At 53.8% G+C, this 20,023-nt stretch overlaps 3 protein-coding genes across 3 annotated transcripts; 2 read left to right on the top strand and 1 right to left on the bottom strand.

Annotated features, from left to right (window-relative positions):
* Nucleotides 1–394: 394 nt before the first annotated feature.
* On the top strand, nt 395–2,234 carry B0I36DRAFT_378450 (uncharacterized protein; the record flags this gene model as incomplete). Its single annotated transcript, XM_046160683.1, is given in 3 exon segments — nt 395–1,177; nt 1,196–1,616; nt 2,080–2,234. The coding sequence occupies 3 exon segments, from the start codon at nt 395–397 to the stop codon at nt 2,232–2,234; spliced, it is 1,359 nt and encodes a 452-aa protein (XP_046004579.1).
* A 9,783-nt stretch (nt 2,235–12,017) lies between these two features.
* B0I36DRAFT_436785 (uncharacterized protein) lies at nt 12,018–13,156 on the top strand (the record flags this gene model as incomplete). Its single annotated transcript, XM_046162857.1, has 3 exons — nt 12,018–12,067; nt 12,132–12,252; nt 12,353–13,156. 3 exons carry the CDS (start codon nt 12,018–12,020, stop codon nt 12,764–12,766), a joined length of 585 nt encoding a protein of 194 aa, XP_046004578.1. The 3' UTR covers nt 12,767–13,156.
* A 1,813-nt stretch (nt 13,157–14,969) lies between these two features.
* On the bottom strand, nt 14,970–16,227 carry B0I36DRAFT_54726 (uncharacterized protein). The gene is made up of 3 exons (XM_046163011.1): nt 15,538–16,227; nt 15,346–15,477; nt 14,970–15,276 (listed from the first exon to the last, which is right to left on the bottom strand). The coding sequence occupies exons 1-3, from the start codon at nt 16,110–16,112 to the stop codon at nt 15,030–15,032; spliced, it is 954 nt and encodes a 317-aa protein (XP_046004577.1). The 5' UTR covers nt 16,113–16,227; the 3' UTR covers nt 14,970–15,029.
* Between the last annotated feature and the right edge of the window lie 3,796 nt (nt 16,228–20,023).

Here is a 20,023-nt window from a genome sequence, read left to right as displayed (position 1 = left end):
GAGGCCGTCTGGCTGGCTCCGGGACGGCCTGCCATCGGACCCCACGCCATGCTCGCCACTCCAGAGAGCTCGTCATCCCCGCACCCGTCATCTTTACGCACCAGCCCATCACTGCCGACCTATTTCTTTCACTCGGGCCTGTTGCCTGCTTCGACTTTCCGTTGACTCACCGCTGCCGTCTTTCTCACTGCCTGCAAATTTCTTGAATAATTTTGCTGCAAGCCTACGCCTCCCGGATCACCCTGGCTGAGCTCGACGAGCACGATCCGCGCACTCTGACAAGCTCGAGCCGCTGATGCTTTGCAGAGCACAACCCGCCGCCACCATCCGCCGCACTCTCCCGCGACCTGTCCCACGATCGAACCTCGTGTCGCACCGCCTGCGCCTGGCCCCGATGGCCGCACTCCTCTCGTCCTCGTCCTCATCCTCGGCAGGGGCCGCGGGCGAAGGCGCCTCGATCAACGACATCCCCAAGACCTGGAACTTCACCTCGAAGCTGCCCGCCGACGCCCGCTACCCCACGCCCGCCGACTCCCACAAGACGCCGCGCGACGACATCGGGCCCCGCCAGGTCCGCGATGCCATCTTCACATGGGTCCGCCCCCAGCCCGTCGAGTCCCCCGAGCTCCTCGCCGTGAGCCCCGCGGCCATGCGCGACCTGGGCATCCGCCGCGGCGATGAGAAGACGGACGACTTTGTGCAGACCGTCGCCGGCAACAAGATCCAGGGCTGGGACGAGGACAAGCAGACCGGCGGCTACCCGTGGGCGCAGTGCTACGGCGGCTTCCAGTTCGGCTCGTGGGCCGGCCAGCTCGGCGACGGCCGCGCAATCTCCGTGTTTGAAACGACGAGACCAGCACAACAATCGCCAGCTACAAACGGAGCCTCCTCGTCAGTCTCCGAACAAACAAGCCCCGGCAACGGCGAAGACGTCGACAAACTCTCCCTGCGAGCCCCGCCCGGCGCCCCCGTGCGGTACGAGCTGCAGCTCAAGGGCGCCGGGATGACGCCCTACAGCCGCTTCGCCGACGGCAAGGCCGTCCTGCGCAGCAGCATCCGCGAGTTCGTCGTCAGCGAGTACCTGCACGCCCTGGGCATACCGTCGACGCGCGCCCTCAGCCTGACCCTGCTGCCCAAGGTCAAAGTGCGCCGCGAGACGCTCGAGCCCGGCGCCATTGTGGCGCGGTTTGCCTAGTCGTGGATGCGCATCGGCAACTTTGACATCCTGCGGGCGAGGGGCGACCGCGACCTGATCCGCAAGCTGGCGACGTATCTTGCTGAAGATGTGCTCGGTGGCTGGGAGGCCCTGTCGAGTCGGTTGGACGATCCCGAGAAAGCCACCGAGACTGCTTATACGGCCAAGCGCGGTGTCGCCAGGGATGCCTTGGAAGGCCCAGAAGGGTTGGAGGAGAACAGGTTCGCCCGGCTATACCGCGAGGTCGTGCGGCGCAATGCGGTGACGGTGGCCAAGTGGCAGGCCTACGGGTTCATGAATGGCGTTCTCAACACGGACAACACGTCACTGTTTGGCCATAATAGCTTGAACCAGCTTTGTCCGAGGGAAGACCCTAGAACACGAGAACGCGCCGGGCGTTCTAAAGGAACACTAAAGGCAGGTATTCAGGCAGACCTTAGTGTAGTGATAATGATAATGTGCGGTAAATACTGTAGATTCTCCTTCGCTCCTGGTACCGAATGTCTGTGACGCGCCCCTAACTTGTGGCCTGACTGCTAAGGCTTTCAAATCCTAATCACCGACTGAAGAAGTGGGGCAAGCGTGCTTACCTTACGGTCGAGTGAGCTCGAAAGCCAGAGAATTCAACTCACATTATTTCGCCGTCCAGGCTAAGCGCATTTTCTGCATACGTACTTTTTCTAGGTTAGGGTTAGGGTTAGGGTTATCGACTAAGGCCGGATTGGCTAGTGCCCAACTCTGACGGCGCTGGTTCCAGGCTTCCAAGAAGATCAGGAGCTACTTAATATCTAGAACGGTCGCATTCAAAATGAGATTACAACTTCTATACGATAGACCGGCTGATAATGCATATCTTTCGCCTTCCGACCCTGGATGCCATCCAGTCTTCAGCAAACAAAAATCAGCGACAGCATCATCACCTGCAAGTCGGCAGGCTTCTCAGGCGGATCCATGGACTCTAAGCTTCCCGCCCTCTTGGCCCAACGACTGCAACAGCATCATCTTGATCCTCAAGACGTTGAGTCTGGGACATTTCTAGCGACACGTATGGTGCTGCTGTCATTCCGTATGCTACAGAGCCAAAGACTTGACATTGAGACCCTGTGAAAGACGGTTCCAGATGAAAAGGACCAGACCACGGGAGCGTTGGTGATCCCTTGGCTCGATGGCGAGGACTGGATCCTGTTCCACGTGGATAAAGACACGGGCACCGCACACATGTTTGATCCTACTCCATGGCAAGAGCCATCACGAGTTGCCACCTTTTTCCGACAAGCATAAACAGAAGCGGATTATGGTTCGATCACTGCCATGTGGCGTGTTCCCGCTAGAACGCGAACCGGTCAGTGGCGCAGCGGTTGTTGAGTGGTCGAGAAGGTCCCCATGTTAGTCACTGGTAAAGACATCAAGTCTATTGGCTTTGCAGTAGCAAAGTCCGAGGACGTCCCGTACGAAACATACTTTGCGAAGACGACAAATATGATAACGGACTTTGTGGAAATGTGCTATGTCCGGGAGCCTGATCAAAGCGGAGACAAAGTTGTTTCTGCGGTAGAACAAAGGTAGCTAGCCGAATAGTCCTGTGTGACGATATGTCGCAAGTGTGGTCAGATCGTGTAGCTAATGGACCTCAAGTACCCCATGTCAGATTCGCAGCACTTTTACGTAAAAGTCTAGAAATAACTCTTCGAAGTTATGCGAGAGCAACTGCCATATGGATTGCGTAAGTAGCAGCAGGTTCATATATCATTAGGTTATGTGTTGATCATTGCGATCTTGCTTACAGTAAGCATAACTTTCTACAAAAATCCCAGCGTTTCGAAAATGACCCTCAGCACTGCCTTGTCTACTACCTACCATCTTGACACAAGATCTCACGTACCCCTCGAAATCTCTCTGAATGAAACTTTGGTGATTCTTCCGTTCTGACTTCATATGTGTCTTTACTTCACCAAAGAACTCCTCGATAGGATTAGTTCTCGGGCTGTAGGGTGCAATGAAGTCCCACTTCACAGAGGCGGCCTCACACATCTGTCGAATCCTCTCTGAGTAGTGGAACGAAACATTATCCATTACAAGGACGGTCTCAGGCTCTGGCCATTTGCCACAGTGGCGGAGCAGCTGCTCCACAAAGTCTTCGAAGATGGGTTTGTCCACACTCCCATGCAAGAAACGGGACAGCACTACACCCCTCTGAGAATATGCTGCAAGGAGCTGCAGCCTGGGTCCGCGCTGAAATCTAGCCCTGTGCACAGGCGTGACTCCCTCTGGAGCCCAGCCCTTTCGCTGAAACATAGTCGGTTTATCAAATCCAGATTCGTCAATAAAGACCAGATGATATGATCTACACCCAAGCTTTTTAAGCCTGTACTGGTAGAAGTGTCGTAGTTCGGGCCTCTGTTGTTCGGCTACACGGCGCATTGCCTTCCAAGTCATGTTGCTCTTTCTTAAAGCACGAGTGATGTTGGTCACCGACACATCCTCATCAAAATGTTTACTAAGTCCACCATGTCATGTCTAGTCATATCAGGTTCGGTTGCGAGCTTGTGGCAAAGTGCCGTTAACATTGAAGGCGTAATCTTCGGGTTAGGGCCGGTTCGTTTGCCTGGCATTCTCGTGGTTCCATATCGTGTGTAGGTCGTTCGTGCTCGACTGACGGCGCGCGGAGTACAAGAGATAGCATTGGCTATAGCTTCATTTGTGAAGCTTCGGCGGATCATGGATTCGACCAGTTCGTGTTGAGAGTCGGAGAGTCGTGGAGCCATTTCCCACAGCGGCCGTACAGTACCAGCAGCGATATGTGGAGGTGAAGAAAGCGAGAGAGACGGAGAACGTCGCCTGGGAACTTTTGATGGGTTGTGGAGCCTGAGTGTGGATGTGTGAGTCACAGTCATAGGCGCCTAAAATAGCGACTGCTAAGGTTTTCCATGGCATGGTACTTAATTCTAATCACTCGGCACTGTCAAAGGCTCCACTTTCTCTTATTCTCCGACTGGTCGCTGGAGACGCGGAACCTGAACCTAGCTGTAGTAAGAGGCACCGCTAACGCACACTAGTTACTCACAGGGATCACTATCGCTCTTAGCACAATCCGTAAGTCACTTCATCAAGCCATATTATCTGTGCTGACAGATCACTCGCAACAGTCTTCCTCCTTGGTGTCGGACACGACATGCATTCCAAATCTCCGCATTATGGAGCCCGTACGTACTGTACGTGAGTGGCGCCCAAGCCAGACTGTTGATGCAGTACAACGAGTGGGGCAACACTGATGCGGGGCGCACCTGGGCGACCGAGCAGGACTCTAGAGCTTGCAATCAATCAGGAACCAAGTCACCACGAGAGATTTCTATGAAAATCGAATGTGGGGGAAAGGGGTATTTCGTTATGAGTGATATGCCGTGGTCCTAGGGTCTGATTATGGGTGGAGGTTTTCAACGAGAATCGTCCCGCGACGTAGGCACGCCTGCCGACGACGAGATCGCGGCACTGGCCGTGGTATGAGCGACCGATCTACATGCAAGATCGGCTCTAGCCTGCATTTCCGACGCCATCAATGACAGAAAGTATGACCTAGCTCTAGAGTCTTGGCGTGAAACCCCCGCTATCAATTCCTCCATACCCACCATACTCGCGCTTGTCCCAAAGTCTGTCAGCGATATTATGTCATAGCCGAATCAATGTTCAGCTGTCCAGCCCGTGCGGTCAAGGTTGCATGGCCGCTCATTCCCAATTGGCCGCCTGGTGTGGCGCGACTTGGATTGAAAAGTAATCCAGCTGCAGGGGACGATTCTGCGTTCATGGCGACAGGCTCTGGAACATCGCTTGGCCGCCCTCAGAGGCTTCCGGGGGGCCATGGAAGCTTCAGCGATGGCGGGCCGCATGCCACATACCCGGCGTGCGGTCGTCTCTGGAGCGCCGCGTAATCCAAACAAGCTCATGTCGCTGTGGTAGTACCCGCATCGGATCAGCTCCGCCAGCCGTGTGCAGTTTGCTTTGGACCGGCTGTAGATCACGCCTTATTGCCTCCCGCTCATGCGGCCGGTCAGTCGGATGACATGCTTCACGGCCTCGTCCTCGGCTGCGCTCCGACCTGGTCCCGTGACTTGCATGACGTTATAGCTGATGTTCTTCTTGTCGGTCCTTGCTCGGATGATTTCGGCGTCCCCTGCAAGCATTATCTGGCGGAACCAAGCCTCAAGCCGCACCGGTAGTGTAGCTGTCAGTAAGATGACCGGACAGCCGTACCGGTAGATACACTTCAGCTCCGTAAGCCGCTTTCGATAGCTAGCGTCCATAATAATCGTATGGCACTCGTCGACAAAGAACCGCTTGAGCAGACCCCGGCTTCGCAGCCAGTCCGTATAAGTCGAGAACTCTGTGCTATTGACCTGATCTGCACTGACGAAGACGAGCCGTGACACCCGCGGCTTCTCCTCTCGCCCGGTTGCCTGTGCTGGCTGCCACTGCTGACAGTCTAACCCGAGACCAGCTGCACGTCTGACCAGATCGCTAATTAGTGCCACAAATGGTACTATGACGATGCTGATGCCTGCGTTCACGCCGCTCATGTATGCTGTCAACGAAGGGCATACAAAGGCGGTGCGGCTACTAATAGAAAGAGGTGCTGATATCAACTTTCGTGGTAACGTGGGAACACCATTAGCTTGTGCCTCTGAGAACGGACTCGCAGATCTTGTGCAGCTACTGCTTCACAAGGGCGCCGAGGTAGATTACCCGGATCGGGCCGGCCGGACGCCACTCTCATGGGCGTCTAGCAATCCGCACGACGAGGTAGTGCTGCTACTGCTCAACAACGGCGCTGAGGTTGATCGTGCAGATGAGACCGGTCGGACACCGATCTCATGGGCTGCCAGCATGGGATGCGAGCGGAATGTGATGCTGCTGCTCGATAGAGACGCCAGAATTGACGAAAGAGACTCCTTTGGTCGGACACCGCTCGCATGGGCTGTCTACAACAGGGCCGAAGCCGTCGTGCGGCTGCTGCTAGACAGTGGCGCAGAGCCCGACAGGAAAGACATTCATGGTCGGACGCCGATATCATTAGCTGCCGAAAAGGGATACATCAGCATTATAGATCTGCTGCTAGCGAGAGGCGTTCAGGTGGATAGCCGAGATATTGATGGAAGACTCCATTGTCATGGGCGACATCTTGGGGGCGTGACGACGTTATGCAGAAACTGCTAGATAGCGGCGCCGACATTGATAACCGCGACGAGGATGGTCGTACGCTAATAGACTTGGCCAGGATAAGTAGAAAAAGCAGCACAGCTTCGCATTGCGGCTTAGCTCCGTGCGGCAAGTATAAGCCCGATTGATTGAATATAGTAGGAAAGCTATGGAGACGAATAAAGAATTGATAATAACCAGCAAGACGAGATGTTGAAAGTACGTCTTTATCCGGGCCGCTGTCGCTTCGCGGGGCGTCCAGGTAAGCCCACCTCACTTCCTTCTGTCCCAAGAGTCTCTAACAGCTCGGGGTATTGCTGCCAACATCGAGGCTGTGTACACGAATGGCCAATAGCTTCGCCCCATTGTTCTTGAACGTTAGTAGAGTTCCCCTCTGAAAAGCTTGACGCATTCCACAATCGTGTGACTTCATTAATGAAAAATCGCCCATCGGTTGCGACTTCTGAGATGCCAATGTCGAGACGTACGCCATCCTTAAGTGAGGCAAGACCAGGTTCAAAATCGGCAAGCCTAAAAAGAATGGCAAACCACAGAGAGGCGAACTGCTTCAGTTCATGATACTTGCGCTTTTGAGCGTGCTCATCCCCAACTCCTTCCCCAAATATTTCGTGACTGAATGGACTCTGATTCATATCCGAGAATTGAACCTTGCCGGCAGAAGTGGTTGGTCTGGTGATGGTGATACTAATGATCTTACCTGGGGGAATGAGACCGTCTATAGCCTCTTGAGAGAGATCACGCACCATACAGACCCGAAGTTCGCCAAATTTGACTAATGAGTCGACATACTCTTGGTGGAAGAGATGGTTCCTGGGCTGAATATCGGCATCCCATTTGTTCCCAGGGATTCGGCACTTCAGTCCCTTGCGATTGCTGACTTTAACAAGCTTGACTCCCTCTCCACTGCTGCTACGTGTCGGCTTGATAACCATGCGGCCACCATGAGAGGGTGGCAGGTTACACGTCGCCGATAGCCCACCATCGCACGTTATGGGTCGGTATGCGAGCCAGCTCATTCCTTGGCCGTCGAATTTTGCGGCCCACTCGTCGAGGATTCTAAGATCGCCAACTTTGCTTGCCTGGAATGTTGCCTCCTCCCTGGTAGGATATGCTTTTAATAAAAGCATTGTTGTCCATAAACAGTTTCATATATTCGCAATATTCATCGAAAGAGGGCCCTTCCGGCACCAGGATGGGCGTTGACATGCATCCGAGAAGAACGAGCTTCTCCCTCTCAGATGTGGCATCGGCAAGCTGTTCGCGAAGGTCTCGGAACAAGTCTGCACTCCATGTTAAAGTCGCCGACATCGTAAGGCATGGGTTCTTGATGGTTGCCGAGATCGCCATGATCAACGGCTCATAGACCCATACGGTCTCGTCATCGTCATGTTCTTGGTGTTTGAAATGCGGCTCGACATTTACTAGATCGAGAGCAGACGACTTTAGCCTCTTCCCCTCCTGAGACATCGGAACACCTAATGGTATAGCGGAGTCAGATCGACCCTCCTCAACCAGGGGGCCAAATGGGACTCCGAGCCAGATCATATCGACTGGAAGGGGTTTTGGCTCCGGACCAGCGGTAAGCTGGTGGTTGTGGCTGATCGTGGTTGAATATTGTATGCGGACCACCTCAAGCGAATCTGAGAGCGGAGGAAACTTGTCGACCACTCGTTGTGCGCTCCACGCAACGGGACATTGTTTATATCCGCAGACATAGAATCGGGTCCTCTCCCTCTTCTCCTTCGTTCTGGCCTTGTATCCATGTCGGCTGACAAACACTGACACGATGCGTTCTAAATCTTCGAATGAAGGAAATGTCCAACCGCATGGTGGGGCGCCGTCACTTTTATAGTCGATCTTAGCCCGGCCCAGGGCAAAATACTTCATAGCCTCCATAGGCAGTGATACACGGAGAATGAAGACGCAAAGATGATTGAGAGACGTCGCTTTGGCCAAAAGGGGGTTCGCGAAATGCGGGGCGCTGGGGAAGTTTTCCACGAGCGTGGAAGCTTTTCCACGGGCGTGGAAATTTCTCCACAGGCGTGGAAATTTCTCCACGGGCGTGGAAGCTTTTCCACAGGCGTGGAAGCTTTTCCACGGGCGTGGAACTTTCTCCACAGGCGTGGAAGCTTTTCCACAGGCGTGGAAATTTCTCCACGGGCGTGGAAGCTTTTCCACAGGCGTGGAAGCTTTTCCACGGGCGTGGAACTTTCTCCACGGGCGTGGAAGCTTTTCCACGGGCGTGGAAATTTCTCCACAGGCGTGGAAGCTTTTCCACGGGCGTGGAAGCTTTTCCACGGGCGTGGAAGCTTTTCCACGGGCGTGGAAGCTTTTCCACAGGCGTGGAAGCTTTTCCACGGGCGTGGAACTTTCTCCACAGGCGTGGAAGCTTTTCCACAGGCGTGGAAGCTTTTCCACGGGCGTGGAACTTTCTCCACGGGCGTGGAAGCTTTTCCACGGGCGTGGAACTTTCTCCACAGGCGTGGAAGCTTTTCCACGGGCGTGGAACTTTCTCCACAGGCGTGGAAGCTTTTCCACAGGCGTGGAAGCTTTTCCACGGGCGTGGAACTTTCTCCACGGGCGTGGAAGCTTTTCCACGGGCGTGGAACTTTCTCCACAGGCGTGGAAGCTTTTCCACGGGCGTGGAAATTTTTCCACAGCCGTGCCTAAAGTCGCGTGAGTAGCGGTCCCAACCACCCCAACACCGCATTTAAGATTACTGTACTACAAACAAACCGCTCGAGCTGGGCGAGACGAAGGGTGCACTCAGATGCTGGGGTCTAGCCGACAGAACGTAAACAAACAATTGGCTTGGCGTCCGTTCGCTTTCTAACGGGATCAACGGGGACCTGGGCCAGATACGTAATAGCACCGCGAAAAATGGCAGACAGGTTCGAAAGACCTTAGAAATAAAGACGTGCCATCATGATCATCATCCTTCCGATTGGGCTTGGCATAATCGTGCACGATGCGTGCTGCGCGATGGCCTATCAAAGACCTGACGAATGTTAAGCCGCGTTGCCCCACCCCACTTGCGACTTTAGGGAGGAGGAGCTGGCAGGACATGGTGGATGTTGTACACATGCGACAGAGCGGCCCCCACCCCAGTGCTGAAACAGGACTCCACCACAACAGCGGTGAGCTCCCTCGGTATTCGGTCACGGGGCATCCCACAAGCTCAGCACGTCGGACTGGCTGGGCTTGTGGGCCGTCGTCTTCGGCCCAAAAGAAAAACAAAAAAACAATTATCTACGGCTTGTTCGGGGTGGGACATCGGCCACAGCGCACCAGGCGGAACGCCGCTCCGCGTCCCTGCTGCAGGAGAGGACGTGGTTCGACGCGGACTAAAACTTGCATGAACAGAGGGGCAACAATATAACGTAATCCACGGGTGAGTGAGCCACACGGGTCAGTGAGCCACTTTTCAAGTACTCGTACGACAATGTATAAGACAATTCAACCACAACGCCTTAAATCAATTGAAACTATTCAGAATCCTCTTCTTCAGAGGCAGATACAACTTTCTGACACGTACGAGCATTATGGCCGGGCTCGCCGCAGACGCCACATCGCCGCGCGCGCGTTTCGGGCCTCCTCGTACGACCACTATTCTGACTCGTTTCTGCCCTTAACTGCTCCGTCGCATCGATTTGAGCCTTCAAATCCTTTGCCTGGTCAATCGTAAGGGACCCTCCTTTCTGTAGCTGCTTTCTTTTCGTACGACGACGGCGGCTGAGGCGGTCGTTCGCATCTCGAAGTTCGGCGATATTATGGCGCATAAGGTCCTGCTCGTGTGCCATCATCGCCATCCCTTTATGAAGCTGCTTAAGGCTTACGATTATAGACGACGGTGAGCTATTCTGGTGTCGTACGATGCGATTTTGGAGATACTCCTTCTGCGATTCGGCCTCAATCGGGTTATTCGGCGTCTTTGAGACCCAGGGGGGTGGTAGTCCAGCAGAACCTGGTGGTGTCGGCGTACGAAGCTTTATATCTAGCTGCGAAATCACATAGTCCGGGTCGTACGGTACTAGGCCTGTCGCTCGAAAGCCTGCCTGGATGTTTGACTTGGTTATCGCAGCGTCGTACGCCTTATAAAAGGCTGGGAGGAAGTCCTCCTTTGAAACGTGGGTTACGTGCGCCCGCATAAGACCTTCGATTTCTTTACCGTACGCCCGTTTTAGAGGTCCAAAGCACCCAACGTCGAGAGGCTGGAGCTTATGCGACGAATGAGCAGGCATACAGAGGGTAACAATATTCTGTTCCTTGCAGTAGAGCTCGAAATCGACGGAATGGTGGCTCTCGTGGCCGTCGAGGATAAGGAGGCGGTGGGTGCCCTTCGTACGACTCTTTGTATGGAAATCGAAGTGTTTTACCCACTCTAGGCCTCTCTCGTTCGTCGTCCAACCGTTCTCCGAAAGCGCGATTACCCAGTTGGCCGGTAGAGGGCTATTCGCGGTCCAGGAGTCGAGGTGGACCTTCCCTGCGAAGATAATATACGGCGGGATCGAATAGCCGTACGACGCGATACCCTGGATTACTGTAACCCATTCCTGATTCCCTTGTTGTACGGCTCTTGGCCTCCCGCGTCGATCGGAGGTTGTAACGACAGTTTCGGCGGAGATTTTACCCATTGCGAAGCCCGTTTCGTCGAAGTTGTAGATATCGTCATCGTGGATCCCGTATTTCGCGATTATATTTCGTACGAGCTCAAACCACGCGCGATACGCGTCTGGATCTTCGCAGAGGACTCTCTGGTAGTCGATTCTTCGATTAAAACGCGTACGGAGCTCAGATCGTCGTCGTACGAAGGTTGAGGCCCAGTTCGTTCCGACACGCGGCGCGTCGCGTACGGCAAGGAGTCGATCCGCCATTTCTCGAACACCACTAAGTCGCGGTGGAAATGATCGCGAATCTAGGTCAATTACGTATCGTATAATACTCTCCTCTTCGTACGAGGTCAATTTCTGGCAGGGTGGTCGGGTATCGTGTTTCGCAGCTCGGCCGTCTCGTCGTCGTTGGAGGGTTGCGCGGGATACATTATAGAGTAATGCAGCCTTTCGTACGCTCAATTTTGGGTCAGATTTAAGCGCAGCTAGCGCTAGAACCAAATCGCATTCATTTGATTGTCGTACCATGATTGTTGGTGGAGAAATAAGGAAATGAAGGTTATCTATTCAAAATGGGGGAAAAGTGGCTCACTGACCCGTGTGGCTCACTCACCCGTGGATTACGTTATAGGAAGTTGTATTACATACCAAGTGGGAAGAGCGCCTGGTAGCGGCTTACTCCTTGCCGCCAGATGGTAGGGGAGGCAATTAGCTAAGCTTCGTCTCGCTAGATCAGGTCACACATATTGCTGGCTGAGACAAGCAAGGTTCGGGCAAATTCTTGACAGGAAGTGTAACTAAACGAGAGATACATTGACCAGCGTTATGTACATACAAATGTCGATTCGCCTACGAATGGCCCGCACCTACACTGCCAGACACTATGTCTCACCTTCCCAGACCGCGGCGAGGAGGTTCCGTAGGGCAAGAAATCTATGGGTACCCTTGACATTGTTTTACGAACGTCCTTCCCATACACATAAGACATTCTTGTAGAGAGTATGAGCCGGGAATCACCGCACCCCGAAACTCACTTGCGACATTACAGAAGGTCCGCTATCCACTTGATTTCTTCGTAATGGTGACCAGGAAGGGAATCGAGCGGCTCCGCCCAGGGGATTCCGAACCGACGACGCCACGTTGCAGAGACTGCCGCAGCCACCATCTGGCTCGCAGAGCAAGAGAAGAAAGACGGCTCCACCAGTGCAGCCCGGAGGACACGCAAGACTTCGAAGCGTATGTATTGCTCCAAGGGGGTGCGCGAATCGGGAGGATACACAAAGTCGAGGAAGTGGATTGGGGTTGAGCCGTTGACGCAGTGGCCAATGCGGTGCAGGATGCTCGCCCGTGTGCTGAGACTGCTGTCCATGGAGAGCTGGCGATCTGTATCCATGACTGCGGTCTCCAGCATCGCCTCAACGATGGCTCTGTGGACTGCAGTGAGGCCGAGTGCCATGTCAAGACATGCGCTGCCGACCTTCGCGTAGAGCACCTCCCTGGTCGGCTCAAAAATGGCCCATTTTTCAGGTTTGAGGATGGCACGGAGAGCAATGTTGACTGCGGCGAAGACGACTTTGTGCTCGAAGCGGAAGCGCTCGTCGAGCGACAAGATGTAGTGGATAACGCCTTCACAGAGCTCTTGCAAGAGATCCTTGGTATCTGTATCCCAGTCCTCCTAGGCTGCCGGGACGCAGAGCTGGTTCTCGTGCATCGCTGCGTTGATCATGAGACCTGCGGACGCGCCGATTAGACCTTGCGCTTTTGCTTGGTGTCAATCATTCAGGTGACGGGTGTGACGGCTGCAATCGTCGGAGCCGGCCTCAGGGCCAAGTTGGGAAAACAACTCGTCCATGTGTACGTTCTTCTGGCGGGTCTTCCTTGCCACTTGGTGAGATGGCGACTGCCTCTGCCCAGAGACTTTGTAGACGAAGCATGTTTGGCTTGGTCTCTGTCCACTAAGAAAGAAGAGGTGCTGGCGGAGTCAGCCTGTAGACTCAACGATTCAGAATCGCCCTGTCTGGTGTATTGGCAGGTGCTGGAGGCGGTCTCGAATGGTACGCTTACCTCGGTGCTGGCTTGTGCACCCGTGAAGCAGATCGGGGTTGATGTTGATGATGGAGAAAAGAGTGATGGCCTGGTGATGGCTGCCGGGGAAGTGCGGTCTTGAGCACCTAGTGACAAGGTGCATTGACGGCGGATGCCTGACAGCCAGCGACGCTGGGTGCCTGGCAGCCCCTCAAAGTGGGCCCGCTTCAACCCCTTTGCACCGCATAACGCCACCTAGTCACCCGTGGAGCTCGCACTGCAAGTGCTCCCGCTCTCCTGGAGATATGTCCCCCGGGGTGCTCCGCTTATTAGCCAGCATGAAGGAGCCGAAGCATCGCAGGGACGCTTGTCCTGATAATTCAAGGGGTAGCTGACCGCATTGTGGCGGCCCGAGGCTTCGCCAGGTGACCGCACAGACTCACCAAACATGGCTGGAGGGAGGTTTGGCTGCCTTCAGCGGACGCAAGCATGACGGCAAGCAGGAGCTGAGTATCCCCGCCTGCAACGAACATTCGCGAGTAGCGGGTAGGTGGCCTTTGCATGTCAGGACACTTCCAGGGTCATTGCCACCGCGCAAGCTCAAAAGAGGGCAAGCATGAGGGCGCACAATCAGACCTTCACCAGGGGGCCCCAGGACCAGTCCTAGGCCAAGCCCTCAGAGCAGACGGGCAGTTTCATTATGGCCACCTGAAGCCGACAATGAACCGCACTTTTCAATACGAGGCTGCATTCCTCTGAGCCGATGATATGATGACTTTCCTGGGAGTTCTTTTTGCACGCACTCTTTGCATTCTCAAACAAAGCATCGACAGTCTGGGCAGCGCCAACCAAGTGCTGTGCATGGCTCATGACCCAGACCGCGATTGCGCCCTGGCGACCGACCCGCCGGGCGACACTGCCTCGACCAACTTACATGTTGAGCCGGTAAGCAAGAACCGAAGGAAGCCATGGGCCGCCGCGGTCGCTGCGCTGTGGCGGGCTCGTGGCGACAGCCCAGTCCGGCATCCGAGGGAGGTTTCGTTTGTTCCAACGTGCCGCCTTACGACCGCTGTGCGACGCATGCCCTGTGACTCCGATGCGCAGTCACGCAAAGCCCATTCGCGTAGCTACTGCAGCGTGTTTGCTATTAAACCCGTTGCAGCACCGGTCTGCCCGAGCTCCGGGTCGCTGAATGTAAAAGTTTTGAGGGTGCCGTCGCTGACAATGTGCGCCGGGCCAAAGCAGCTGTGCCATCTTTAATGGTTGCCATGCAACGCGCTCGCCAGCAGCCGAATGAATGTCCCCGCCCCGTACTCGATTAGAAACCAAAGCGATCATCACTGGTCACACGTTCATTGCATGGCCCTCTCGAGAGGTCATCGTCGGGGTTCTTACAGAGCACGAGCCTCAGGGCGGTGCGGCCGCCCAGCTCCTTCTCACCAATTTCGGGGGATTGTGTCGAGCCTAGCAGGCAGACTCGGCGCACGCACAAGGGGGCTGCACACATACGCGCCGACTGCTGGACGGCTGCCTATCTCTTGATAGATTTCTGCTGGTAAAACTCGAGGTTGCCTTCCCCGTCTTGATTCCCGTCTTGATTCTAGGACTCAGTTCCCGGTGTACATCGTCCTCGTGCCATACCGTGTCCAGGCATGCATAACGAGTCCCAAAGGACTCAGCTCTGCGGTCATCAGAAGGAGGAACAGCGAGGAGGACGAGTAGTCTGTCAATGTCGGCATAGTGATTCATGCTTCCACGCTTTGCCTTCTTGCCTGCTGATCGCCATATTTCTGTGACTGCCAGATAGTTTTCGAGGTACATGTTCTTCCTCTGAGGCCTTGTAACCGAACAAAATCCTACCCGACATGATATTCTGCCATTTCCGGAGCAGGATATGACCCTGGCGTTGAGTCATCTCCTCCAAACCAGCTCGACAACTTCGTCAGGCACTCCACGGTCTTCAACTCCTTTCCACACATACAGCTGTCTCATGAGATCTGCCCTGACTTCCGTGTATTTGAGGTAGTACGTTTTGTGATCACTGTCGGGCACCCTGTCGCGCAGCGGCCCCATGCTGTACTCGTACTTCGGGTCCTTGCCTGCATAGACGTTGCCCCTGTTCGCTCTATCTTGTTCAGATCAAGCGAATCCACACCCTTTGGGTACACGGTGATCGAGTAGCCATTACTAAGGACAGTATCGTTGCCAAAGATGAATCGTTGAAGGAAGCAGTTCCTGTGGCACAAGCTCGCCTAGTCAGCATACACGTTGCTGGGACCCCGGTGCTTCATGAGAATGAATTACCCGCAAAAGTTCGTCGCCTGCGCCATGGAAACTACAGGTTCGCTGTACCAGCTTTTCCAGTGGTGCAAGTTCAAAGGCTCAACGCCAGATTCGAAAAAGCCGCGCAGGTCGCCCAGCAAATCATGTTGATATCCATATCGAAGAGGTTAGACTCTTGTCACAAGACATCAATGATGGGGTGGAAGGACTTACAGATCTGGCAGTACGGTCAGCCGCGCCCCAGTGTGGCGGTAGACACGGTCTCGGATGATAACGTCTCCTAACTGTGGCGGGGACTCCTCGATGCACTGTAACGCTTGGTCTAGATTCCTGATCTTCCTGGCCGGATGTGCAGAGAGATACACGTCAGCACCACCATAGGCCATGACACCGAATCGCGTGAGGGAGCCCCAGTCCTCCGTCAGCCCGCCAACATAAAGATCTTTATTCTCGTGGTCAAGAGAGTCAAGTGTAGTGGATAAAGGCTCCAGGTGCGGAAAGAAGGTGTCGTCGTCAAGCAGAGCGAACCACTTTGTCTCCGGCCCGCTTTCGGCGAGCATCTTGCTGAGAACTGCAAAATGTGATTGAGACATGGAATGGTTGCTGGCGATGGGCGGTATGAAGATGGCGTTGATCTTGAGGCTGTGAAACTGTGCAAGCAGGTCGGCGACTTCGTCCTCATGCCCGATGTAGTCTTCGATCACCACGACGAGGAGTGTGTCCCGGTCAGAGGCCCAATGAGCAATCGAGTCGACGCTCTGACTTAGACGAACCAAAGACGTGGCCATACCGAATGCCAGGTCTTCATCTTTGGCTGATCGTGGGTATGCATTTTCGAATGGTAGGAGAATCGCATCGCACGGCTCTATCTGCAGAGATCCGGGTTGATCTAGCCTTGCCTCGATGGACTCCGCGACGAGCCGTAGGGCAACCCTCGTGACACTTCTTCTGTCGACAGGTAGATTGCGAGAAAGCTGGACACAGCTTTGTGTGTATTTGAACGTTGACGAGAGCCTGATATGTCCGCCTTTACCCGCTCGACGCACAAATCCGAGGGTTGCAAGATCTGTCCTTGTTACGTCAGACTCGCTAGCCGAAAAGAATGTAACCCCGTCTGTTCCACGGTACATCAGCCAAAGGTGACCCAGAATCAGTAACGAGACAATTGTGTCCACGATGCGTGTGATGTGCATTTCTTGTGTTCTTGGTGGGGTAAGGCTTATTACTGTATAATGCGCTCAACTTCAGCCTTACTTTCCTCTGGTTGTCCGGGAGCAGTGCTCAAGTAGACACCTACGCTATTCATCATGATTGACCCGAACTCGTCAAGCGAAGTTATTAAAAGCATCGTCTCAATTATTCTCTGTCTTTGGACGCTATGGCAATTTTTAAGCGGGGCGGAGGTAGATTATGAACAGGTGTCAAAAGTTGCAAAATCGAACCATTCGCAATGAGCTGGTCCCATCTACTTTCGCCTCCGAAGCGCTTCGCTACCTCTCATACTAGATTTTGATTGAAATTAACCTGACCGAAAGTAGAGTCCAGTAAGGCAACAACGCATGAGGATATTCAGCACTAATGCTCCTTTCTAAGGAACTCGAGAAGACATGACAGACCCTGGGGCGCTATCCCTATGCTACTTACAGACTCCTGGAATAATACCTAGAAAGAATGCCTTAAGGTGAAGAGCTGAGGATGAGGTTAGAGAGTACCGAGGCTGCAAGCTCTGCACGTTGATCTAGGATGGAATCAACCCAATTATCGACTGAAGTCGAATAATAATATGCACTTTAGGTACACCTCAGCACGATATACCCCTACACTACAATTATGCATAACGTACTACACGTTTGCGTTATTGGCTCGGCAGTGTACCCAGACTGCAATGAAGTATTGTAGAACAACTACTCATTCCAAAGGAGGCAATCACTTGGAAATAGCACACATATCAAGAATCAAAGCTATAAACGAAATTCTCTCATTGGTTTCAGCAAAAGTCTAGTGGAACGAGTACTCTAGTTATTTGGTACTCCGTGTCAGCGAAGTTGACTCGTACAGGTGAGCTGGTGAGATGTCCTGGAAAACAGCTATTATAACGTTTCTTGTATGTCACCGACTCCCCTCCTTCTGGGTAATATTGGACCAACTGCGGCTGTTCATTTTGCACGCTTTTGTATGAGCTCTTCCAGTCATCCGAAACCTTCTGCCCATCATCCTGCGGTCTCAAATGGCTCCACCATCCAGGCGGGTTCCACAAGCTCGGAATCTGTCCTGGGTTGGCGCTGTTCACGTGTCGGCGGTAAGATTGTGATTGGGTATTTTGGGGATGGCAGAGGAGGGACGCTCGGAAGTCTGTGGCAATGCACGCCGGCCCGTGAAGTAATGATCGCCCTCCCTGGCAGCTTTGCGGGTCATTAGCATAGCGGAGATGGCATGCACTGGTGATATTGCTGTCGCCATCTTCACGAAGTGCTGGATAGTGGGCATCTTTGCCCTCTGGAGTCGACGGTGAGCGCATTGGCAACGATGTAGTCGGCATAACGGGCGACAGGGCAAGACCGGACCGCCGTAGGAGCTGACGCTTCTGGTCCCTCCGGCGCGTAGTGTCTCTACGCCTGGGCACGTGAGAACCACCGTTTTTCTGGCTGGATCCTCTTTGTGTTGATTGTCGCTGCTCTTCCCTCTTTAAGCGAGTTATGTGTGGGTGACATAATGGTCCTTTTCTCCGAGCTAATGCTCCGTTGCAGGCATCTAGCCGGATATCGTCGGTTGCTGGTGAGATTGTGTTTACATAGATGACGTCTTTGACTTCTTCAACGGTCGTGTCTGCCATCAGGTCTGGGGAGGAGGGGGAGAGGGGGTATGGTGGTTCTCTTCGATATACGCGTATCGCACAAGCCAGGTATCGACGCTGACAGTAAGAAATGTGGGATGAATGGGCTGTTTGCGTATGATTGCAACAAAGAACTATTATTGTATGTTTTCTTCTTTGCTGGCAAATGACCACTTATCGTTATGCCTCCCTTCTCTGCTCCGTCATCGTGAGCCATCAGAATCTGCCCCTCAAGTTCACTGCAGTGCGACTTCAACCGGGGGTAGCAGGCAACCTGAGACGAGCGCGGGGCTGTCTGGGTTTGTTTGTGTTTGTTCGGGTTTGTTTCTGTTTGTTCGTGATCCCGACCCACACACCGACCCACACACCGACCCACATACCACCCACAAACCGCCACCGCCTATGTGCTATGGCTTACATGTTTTCATGCTCACTGACTAGCCCTAAGAAGCCCCACAGATCATCATTGATGACGAGCAAGTCCCGGCAGCGCAGGAATGTCACTGCTAGATAGCAAGTGGACCTCCAATGCCCCGTTGCGCACAATAGCCTGTCCTAGCTGCTTAGCGCGCTGGTTTGTGACACCTGGACACCGCCTCGGTCGCTCCAGGACTTGGACTTCGAGGGAAACCCCGCTGACTCACTTCGGATCACGCCGTTTTAGAGCGGGGCATCGGAAAGGGTACGTCCTAAACAGCACGAGTGGCCCAATGTGAGATCAGTCGATGTGTCAGAAAAGAAAGCCCATCTAGTCAAAGCACGAGCTTTTAGAGACGAGATTTACACGACTATAAAAGAGATCTATTGTCACAACTATAGGATACTACGCGTCTATACTTATGAAAGAGTCTTTAGAGGGGGAGGAGCATGAAGGGGGTGGTCGGGAGATGGCGTCATAGTTGTCCCGCAGACTGCATGCTCAGCACATGAATGTGCACTCTATGTTTCGGTGATACGGTAACGATAGCTTCCAGCCGTCATGATGACATTGTGGTGCACTCGGAGGGTCGTCCATGGACTCGCTATTCCAGGCGAGATCGCCATAACGAAATTCAACCAGATAATTAATCCACAAATGCGGGCAGCGCCTCTTCAGCGGTTCGTGTCCGCCAGGAAGATCGCATTCCGGCTCCGGGATATCAGGGCTCACGTTCTCAGATAGCTTGATATGCAAAGAACTCGACAGTCCTGTATCGGACGTGGCTAAGGCTCCTTCCCCACCCCACGGCTCGTCAAAGGAGCCAGTCGACGAGCCGCCTCTACCATTTTCAAGCGTATATTCAACAGTTACCTTATCTGAGGACCCGGAATATTTTTTCTGAGTAATCTTCAGCGTGCAGGTGGGGGTAACGACGGGACTAGTGGCAGACTCTGGCGAAGGCACAGAAGAAGTTGTTGCCGAATCGTGTACATGGAAGTCACCATCCGTTATTCCTGCAGTCGAGGGGCCAGGCACAGTGGTTGAGGTGGGTCCTGTACCGATGTCCGGCTGGACACTTCCATCATGACTCGTGGACCTTGATGTAGTGAGGGTTGCAGATGTCAAGATACTATGTGAAGTAGTGTATTGACCTGGCAGTGCCAGGCTCTGTGAAACTGCATATTCTGTGGTCGTCGTGCGAATTGTGTCTGTGATCGTAATTGTCACTATCACATCGGAGGTGTTATCAGAAGTGGTGTGCGAGCCAGGCTGGCTTTGGCAAGAGGCCGGAGGCTCGCACACCACTTGAACAGCGCTCAACAGAACAGCGGTCGCAATGGAGGCTAGTGTATGGTGCTTTGTCATCCTTGAAATGGGCCTGTTTTGGCATAAAGAAGTCCTGGAATGGAAATGCCCCGGCGACACAAGTATATAGATGCCGCTAG

This window comes from Microdochium trichocladiopsis, assembly GCF_020744255.1.
Source record: "Microdochium trichocladiopsis strain MPI-CAGE-CH-0230 chromosome Unknown B0I36scaffold_15, whole genome shotgun sequence".
In the NCBI taxonomy this organism is placed as follows: domain Eukaryota; kingdom Fungi; phylum Ascomycota; class Sordariomycetes; order Xylariales; family Microdochiaceae; genus Microdochium; species Microdochium trichocladiopsis.
The sequence above is the reverse complement of the archived record's forward strand: the minus strand, read 5'-3'. Positions and strand labels throughout refer to the sequence as shown.

What these genes read in the sequence shown, in the direction of transcription:
- B0I36DRAFT_54726 (XM_046163011.1), bottom strand. Translation starts at nt 16,112, where the DNA reads ATGGCCACGTCTTTGGTTCGTCTAAGTCAGAGCGTCGACTCGATTGCT. An exon ending in CTGACCGTACTGCCAGATCT is followed by an intron (nt 15,478 to 15,537) that starts GTAAGTCCTTCC and finishes TCTTCGATATGG; the next exon opens with ATATCAACATGATTTGCTGG. An exon ending in CAGGCGACGAACTTTTGCGG is followed by an intron (nt 15,277 to 15,345) that starts GTAATTCATTCT and finishes CTTGTGCCACAG; the next exon opens with GAACTGCTTCCTTCAACGAT.